The sequence below is a fragment of the Miscanthus floridulus genome, chromosome 2, assembly GCF_019320115.1.
Source record: "Miscanthus floridulus cultivar M001 chromosome 2, ASM1932011v1, whole genome shotgun sequence".
NCBI classification, from domain to species: domain Eukaryota; kingdom Viridiplantae; phylum Streptophyta; class Magnoliopsida; order Poales; family Poaceae; genus Miscanthus; species Miscanthus floridulus.
The window spans coordinates 37056516-37064184 of record NC_089581.1 but is presented as its reverse complement, the minus strand read 5'-3'; the positions used below and the strand labels follow the sequence as shown (position 1 = coordinate 37064184).

The 7669-nt window shown below is 50.2% G+C and overlaps 2 protein-coding genes across 2 annotated transcripts; one reads left to right on the top strand and one right to left on the bottom strand.

The window, feature by feature from the left end:
- Nucleotides 1-701: 701 nt before the first annotated feature.
- On the top strand, nucleotides 702-1584 carry LOC136536350 (uncharacterized mitochondrial protein AtMg00810-like). Its single transcript, XM_066528676.1, has 3 exons — nucleotides 702-995; nucleotides 1098-1232; nucleotides 1384-1584. Exons 1-3 carry the CDS (start codon nucleotides 702-704, stop codon nucleotides 1582-1584), a joined length of 630 nt encoding a protein of 209 aa, XP_066384773.1.
- Nucleotides 1585-1807: 223 nt separating this feature from the next.
- LOC136538477 (BTB/POZ domain and ankyrin repeat-containing protein NPR3-like) lies at nucleotides 1808-5482 on the bottom strand. The gene is made up of 5 exons (XM_066530441.1): nucleotides 5217-5482; nucleotides 4432-5119; nucleotides 3503-4271; nucleotides 2646-2831; nucleotides 1808-2424 (listed from the first exon to the last, which is right to left on the bottom strand). The coding sequence occupies exons 2-5, from the start codon at nucleotides 4990-4992 to the stop codon at nucleotides 2150-2152; spliced, it is 1791 nt and encodes a 596-aa protein (XP_066386538.1). The 5' UTR covers nucleotides 4993-5119; nucleotides 5217-5482; the 3' UTR covers nucleotides 1808-2149.
- Between the last annotated feature and the right edge of the window lie 2187 nt (nucleotides 5483-7669).

Below are 7669 nucleotides of genomic sequence, written 5' to 3'. Positions count from 1 at the left end.
AAGGATTGTAGATCTTGAATCCATGACCATGACTCCATGAGACCCATGAAGCCATGAGCTTGGCTATTTCTACTCATGCTGCGAAGATTGGTGCTTGTATGATGTTTGATGTATGATGTATCTGTATCTTTATCTTATTTGTTGCTTTACTCTTTAGTCTTTTGGCTTAATCTAGATGGATTATGGACTCATAGAGTGGTGTAATGGTTTGCGCACGTATGATATATATATGCTGCTTTTACTCAATATCCGAATAGATATTTGTATCCGACCTTCTCCGAATCCGATTCATACCGTATTCGATACTCATTATTCGTATCCGTAACCGAGTCAATCCGTATTCGTATATGTATCCGAACGCTATCCGTGTCCGAATCCGAATCCGAACAGAAATATGAAAACAAATATAATATGAGTGATATCCGTTCGTATCCGATCCGTTTTCATCCCTAGTTCTAAAGGGCCAAGAAGGGAAGGTGCTCCACTTGATCAAGGCTCTCTATGGACTTCGTCAGGCACCTCGTGCATGGTACTCAAAGCTGGATGATTCTCTGATCAAGCTTGGGTTCCAGCGAAGCACTTCGGAACATGCAGTCTACCTTCGCGGTATTGGTGCACGTCGCCTTATCGTGGGGGTTTATGTGGATGGTCTGGTGATTACTGGAGGAAACCCACAAGACATTAGCGCTTTTAAGGAGGAGATGAAGGCAACATTCAAGATGAGTGATCTTGGACTCCTGCGCTATTACCTGGGGCTGGAAGTGACACAGATGGAGGATGGCATTACAGTCAGTCAGAGTGCCTATGCTGCAAAAATACTTCAGAGTGCTGGGCTGACTGGATGTAACCCGAGTCACACTCCCATGGAACCCCGTCTCAAACTCAGTAAGTCCAGTGATGCTCCTGCTGTGGACTGCACAATGTATAGGAGCATTGTTGGTTCTCTTCAGTACCTGGTGAACTCCAGGCCAGATTTGGCTTATTCTGTGGGATATGTCAGTCGTTTCATGGAGAGCCCGACTACTGAGCATATGGTGGCCGTGAAAAGGGTGTTGAGATACATTGCTGGAACTCTTCACTTCGACTGCTTCTACTAGAGGAAGAAGGAGGCTCAACTCATCGGCTATAGTGACAGTGACTTAGCCGGTGACATTGATACAAGGAAAAGCACCACTGGCGTTCTCTTCTTCCTCGGTCCCAGCATCATCACTTGGCAGTCACAAAAGCAGAAGGTAGTGGCATTGTCGTCCTGTGAGGCAGAGTACATAGCTGCTACTACTGCTGCTTGCCAGGGTGTTTGGTTGGCCCGACTCCTTGCTGAACTCAGAGGAGAGCAGACCAGGGGCCATCACATTGAAGATTGATAGCGAATCTGCACTTCAGCTGAGTAAGAACCCAGTTTTCCATGACCGTAGTAAGCATATCGATGTCAGATACCACTACATATGGGAGTGTGTTGAAGAGAACAGGGTGAAGCTCGAGTCTGTCAGGACGGCTGATGAACTTGCAGACATTCTGACGAAGGCCTTGGGGCGGGATCAGTTCTGTGGACTGCGTTCCAGGATCGGCGTCATTGATGTATAGACTGCGCGCAAGGCTTAGGAGGAGATTTGTTAGTAATCCTCGCGCATAGTTCAGTTAGCTTTGCATGTTTTCAGTTTCAGTTTGCATGCGCACGAGCACCGGTCTGTGGTTGCCGTGCGCTTAGGAAGGGCATGCCGAGAATAGCTCAGCACGACCCTGGAGAGACCGGTTTGGGCACCACATCGTGGACGTGGGGATGGACACGTTCGAGCGCGGTGTGCGACTGTCCACCCAGGAACTTCTTGCATTGTATTCACAGAATAAAGGTGAAGAAGAAAAACAGAGAACGCTGCTAAGTTGTTCGTAGCACCAAACTCTGTGTCCAAGTGATTACATTGAGTTTCTGTGTTGTGCTCGCTTTCACGTTCGTGATTGCAGCCTCGCCGGGAGTCAAGAACACCGGCTGAGGTCTAACAGTTACATGTCAAAACACAACAGCTACAGGGAATTCTCGTCACTCTGGGCACTGCGCTACGCGTCGTCAAAACAACATACAACAAAGCCGTCCTTCGCCACGGTCCTCAGAGTCATGTGTCCTGAACAGATTGCACCTCAACTACTGATATCACCTAGATGGCCTCAATTTTCTATTGGATCTACCCCTCCCTTCACACTTCAGAGATGAAGACGAGGACGCTGAGGAAGCTATGGCTGCGACGGCTGCCTTATCTTTTGTGAATGCCTTGCGCACGTCCTCTTTGAGTTCAGAAAAGCGCATTCTCTTGACTCGCTGATCCTCTGGAGTCCCAGTTTCAAGGAAGATCAGATCAGTGGATTCTTCATTGAGGAACTTGTCAAGAACATCTGAACAATGTGGGAAGTATCGTCTCCCTAGCTCAACTGCAGAAATGAGAAACAACACATTAAAAATGATAGCATACTGACCAAATACCCTGAAAGATTCAGTAACCAGTACTGAGAAAACAATTAGTATATGGGTAAGTGTGCTTGCGTTTTGGCAAAAGAAAAAAGAATACCCCGAAAGATTCAGTATTGAGAAATTTTAGTAAGCATGCACGATTTTGTATTACAAACAAGGCATAGATAGCTATTGCTGGCACCTGTCTTTGTTAAGGCATCAAGGCGTTCACGCAACCTCCTATTCTGCATTGTAGGGGTTTCATTTAGATCAACCTCCTTTAGTTTGCTGAAATTGGTGATGCCGGCAAACTCTTCGGTTGAATCAGCTTGTGCAATGCGCATGACAAGCTTGGCTTCCGAAGGGAAGAATATTCGTGCAAACGCAACTGCATAGATATTAACATATAGACTTCAGCGATGATTCTCAGAATAATATGCTTTAGTTTCAATCAGAAAGAGGCAAACCAGAAGCACATACCCAGAAATACTTCTATATCATGTCAAGTATAACAGCATACTCAACTTATTTTATGCAGTTAAAGGAAATAGTTATTCAGTAACTAATCTTTGATGCATACATTATTCGAATGATAGAACAATGGAATTAATGCAAACAAAGCCTAGTGTGAATGCTGCTAACTAAGCCAGTCAGACCATATACTTCTCAACCTAAGTGGAGGAAAAACCGAGAGATTCTCAAAGCACCGTCGATCCAAGCTAGGCCTCAGTGGCACAAATTGAGCTAAAATCATTATGCATGAGTACAAATCTTAGACTAGTTCCTGCAGATATGACTAATGCCAAAATGGTAAAATCAAGATAAATACCCCTGCAATCTAAAATAAATAGTAACATTATAGGAAGTTGATTTTGATTCCTTAATAAAAGCAGTTTTTTTATAGGATAATAGAAGCAGTTTTGATTTACAATGCACCGTTTTCCACCAAGTACCCCTACTAATTGCCTTTTAGTGGTCTTAGAGAGGCGGATGGGGAAAACTATAAATGCAATGTATTAATCACTAAAAAAATTAAGACAAGAGGGATTATAAGCAAACCTCTGTTTTCCAAGTTAATGAGCCTCATGTGAAAATTATCAACTAACAAAGGTGTGGCAATCGACTCCTCTATAGAGATCGGGTCCAAAATGAAGGATTTCCTCTTAAGTTCTTGCTCCAATATGTCAATACACAAGTAAGCCTTACTTTTCTCCTCATACTTCTCCAACTTCCTATTGCAGTCTTTCTCGCTTGTTAGTCTCTTGCAGATAGTAAGGGCATCACGCCCATCTAGGGTCCTCTCCAACACAGAGGCTCCCCTCTCCACGAGCGAAAGAATGATGTCCGGTTCTCTCCTCGTGCAAGCTATGTGCAGTGGTGTATATCCACTGTTATTCTTCAGATTCACGTTAGCAGAATCCAGTTTCAGCAATTCCGCAAACACTTTGGGCTCACAGTAGGCTGCAGCATAGTGTATTGCGAATGCATCATCCAAGGTCACCGTCGACTCCTTCAACAGCAGGCCAACAAGATCAACGTCGTCAGAATCCAAGGCCTTGAGGATGTTTCTGACCCTCTTCTCGTGCTCAGGGTCCAGAATGGCATTCTCTGATGATTCGCCATGAAACGCGCTCCGGCGGATTTCCTTGATCTTGCAGTATATGTCATCCGGAAGCTCCTTCTCGAGGTACCGGCTATCGAGAGTGGAGACCGCAACCCTCTGGATACACTGATTGAGCAGGTCCTGAAGGTCGCAGGTGGAAGCAACATGAATAATCGGCACCACATCCTCGTCCAGCGCTTCGCTAACGAAGTCAGAGAGACGGCGCTGCAGCAGGAGAATTCGTGGTGGTCAGAATTGCAAATTTTCGTCACAGCATGGATGGAAGGACAAACAATTTGCAAGCACCAGTGGGTTAATGGAGTGTCCCACTGTCCCGTTACACATTTTGCAGCTAAATTATATGTTTGGTCAGCGGTGAGTGTACCTGGAAGAGGGAGATAAGTTCGGAGATCTGGAAGCCAGACGCGGCGTACATGGACTCGACGACGAAGTCTATCGCGGGGCGGCAGGTCCCGTGGCCGCACGCATCGTCCATGCAGACGGTGGCCTCCTGCGGCGGGGACTTGAGGCGGCCGGTGTAGAGGTAGCCGAGGACGGGCACGAGGGCTTCGTGGCCGATGTGGCGGCCGCCGGGGACGAGGTCGGCGAGCTCGAGGCGGGGCCTCTCGCCGGCGGCTGCCGCGGCCGGGGCCGGGGCCGGGAGGGAGGCGAAGTGGTCGAGGAAGAAGGCGCTCCTGGCGGCGAGGATGCAGCGGTGGACGCCGACGGCGGCGCCGCCCTTGGCCGCGGCGAGCGCGATCTCGGCGTCCGCGCAGTTGAGGAAGGACGGGTCGAGCAGGCGCTGCAGGTTGTCGCTGAGGCGGCGGAGGCCCACGGCCTCGAGGTCCGCCGGCGTGGCCCGCGGCTGCTGCTGCGGCGGCGGGGAAGGGGACAGGGACGGCGGCGACGGGGACGGGGACGAGAAGCTGATGGTGGAGACCTCCATGGAGGGTTAGGATGAGGGCGGCGGCGGCAAAGATTCAAGCCTTTTGCACGACGATTTTGTGGCTGCTACGTGAGGCATCCGAGCGTAAACGCCGCGAATTCGACAAGCACAAGGACGAGGACGGACGCTGCTCAACCCAGCAGGAATTTCAGGCTCCGCAAGGAATGGGGATCGGCTCTCCCAGCAAACAGAAAGAAAGAAAAATTGGGGGGAAGATTCCGTACCGAGAGTCCGAGACCAAGCTCAAATCAGTGGAATCCTCCGCAGAGATGCCGTGACAGGGCACAGCATGGGGGAAGCAGAAGGAGGTCCCAAACTCACGCGGTAGCCCCGCAGAGGGAAGCAAAGCAACACACCCAAACGCACGACAGAGCGGAGCCAAGCGACGGCAGAAGCGTGTTTTCCCCTTTCCCTTATCGAGAAATTTCGCGCGTTTTTTTTATCATCAACCTATCTATCCCACCCCGTTCTTGGCCGTTTCCGAGATGAGAAGAACGTGCGCCTTACTGGTGGCGGGCGACGGTGAAGTAATCAAGACGGCCGGGCCGTGACCAGGCGCGCGACGTCACGGCGGTGACGTCACTCCGGCGGGCCCGGGCCGGGTCGGCAGAGAAGAGTCGCCCAGCCCAGCCCCTGACCGTAGCAAGTCTAGGGTGGAGCTCAGCTGCCGAATGGCGAATACCGACACGGGGACCACCAGGCAGTGGGAGGGAGGTGTGAAGGCATCTGGGTCCGGGTCCGGGTACGGGCGGTGGTGGTGGTTTGGTCTGGTCCAATCAGCGCTCAGCGGGCCGACGACTTGACTCGTCTCGTAGCACACTGGAGACTGGTCGACTGGAGCAATGCAAGGTAGAGGGAAGGCGAAAGACAAGCAAACGTACTCCATAGGAGACAGGAGTATGTAGCTAAATGAAGAAAGCGATCGCTGATTTTCGATTGGAAAACGCTGATAACTCTTCAATACTGTGATGAGGTATACGGGTTGTGTGGCCAATTTTAGCTACAAAAACCGATAATGCAAATAAAATGTATGGCGCTGTAGTGGTGTATACGGGGTTGTGTGGCCAATTTTCGCCACGTTGATTACTGCAGGAAATGAATTGGGGCTGCAGTCAGTATAGCAAGATACTGTACGTTTAAGATAAGAAGATTGTTGATTGATGAGTGTGATACTATCTCCTTTTAAGGACGCGCACACCGAAAGCGAAAGCGCCCTGCTTGACCCGCGCTTCCCCGCCCTTCATTTTTGTGAATTTGTCTTTTTTATACGTGCATGCCGAAAGTAAAAATTCTGCGTGCCCAGAACTAGCATTTCGGAGCTTTTAAATTTGGAAGCCGGCAAGCGAGATGAATTGCCGGCAACATAACCACTCACTCTGCTAGGAGCTGATGGGAATTGGGAATTTATGCATCACGTGACCCAAATCGTTGATTGCTTGCCTTGCCGACCACCCCCTTTTTCCCCCTTCCTCTCGGTCGTGCGCCGCGGGGCCTGCTGGGGCTGACTGCTGGCCGGTAGATGTTCTTCTTGATCGTGCCTCAGCTCTCAGCTCTTGGGTTGGTTCGTATCGTTGCTGGTTCGTGAAAAAATACTGCTGACTGATTTGTGTGAGAAAAAAATACTATTTTAATTAAAAATTTACGATCATTTAGGACAAGCCACAGCCAATCTAGTACCTCCGTGCGACTACTGCCCTTCTAGATGTGGTGGGGCCGTGGGGGTGTGTGGTGTCGCTGAGCCTGTGCAGTGCTTTCCGTCGTCCTCTACTGCACGCCGCGTCAAACGCTATCTTGCCGTTGATGCGGCCATGCTTGCTCGTCCATCTGCTCCGTTTGCATTGCCGGACGACATCTGGAGCATCGCGGCCGGGGGAACCGGCCAGAGCAAACGTCTCGCATTGGCCATGTACGCGGTACGCGTCAGCCCTCTCAGCCTCCTTGCGTTGCGCTTGCGCACGCCGAGTGCCCGTCAGTTCGTGCGCGGCGCCGGCGGAGTGGCGGAGCCCATCCGCCGTCTCACCCTCACACCCTCTCACGTGGGCGGCGGACCTTTTTGTTCGTATATGCGCCGCCGCGTTGGGTTGGGGCCCCTTTGCTGACACGGTGACGGTGGGCGGCGCCGCGCCGGGCCTTGGCAACGCATGGGCCAGGCTTTCGCGATCGCCGGACCGTGAAATCAACCACTCGTTCATGGTAGCCTGGTCGGCTACACCATTGGGCCCGTTACGAAGATGGAAAGCCCAGCTGCCTGGAATTTGCCACGATGACGGATAGGGATAGGCTTGTTCGCGCTAGCCGGGGTATTCGTTTGGTTGCAGCACCATAGCAGCTCGTCGGTTTGTACATAGCTTTTCGCCTACTGTTCAGACCACACAGGTCTACATTCCACAAGTAACTCACCTTCTAATTGCTTCATTAAGGTGGGGGAAATGAAATGCAAATTACGATGACTCAGTACTCACATGACAAACTAGCCCCTAAGACAATCAATCGGTGCTAGTTTATTCACAGATAGGCACTTACAACAACAACAACAAAAATACTTCAAGTTTCTCAGTAGCGATAGCACCCGAATCAATGTTTGTGAATAACTAGTATGGGGCGCGCGGTAAGCACATGAGTAAGAAGAGCAGCAACAACAAAGCTGAATGCATAATATAATAATAAATGTTGCAAA

Bases quoted from the DNA above. Each gene is read 5' to 3' on its own strand.
- LOC136536350 (XM_066528676.1), top strand. From the start codon at position 702: ATGAAGGCAACATTCAAGATGAGTGATCTTGGACTCCTGCGCTATTAC. The intron at 996-1,097 runs GTCAGTCGTTTC...TGCTTCTACTAG, and splicing joins TGGCTTATTCTGTGGGATAT to AGGAAGAAGGAGGCTCAACT. The intron at 1,233-1,383 runs GTAGTGGCATTG...TCTGCACTTCAG, and splicing joins GGCAGTCACAAAAGCAGAAG to CTGAGTAAGAACCCAGTTTT.
- LOC136538477 (XM_066530441.1), bottom strand. From the start codon at position 4,992: ATGGAGGTCTCCACCATCAGCTTCTCGTCCCCGTCCCCGTCGCCGCCG. The intron at 2,832-3,502 runs GTTTGCTTATAA...ATATCTATGCAG, and splicing joins CATTAACTTGGAAAACAGAG to TTGCGTTTGCACGAATATTC. The intron at 2,425-2,645 runs GTGCCAGCAATA...TCATTTCTGCAG, and splicing joins TGATGCCTTAACAAAGACAG to TTGAGCTAGGGAGACGATAC.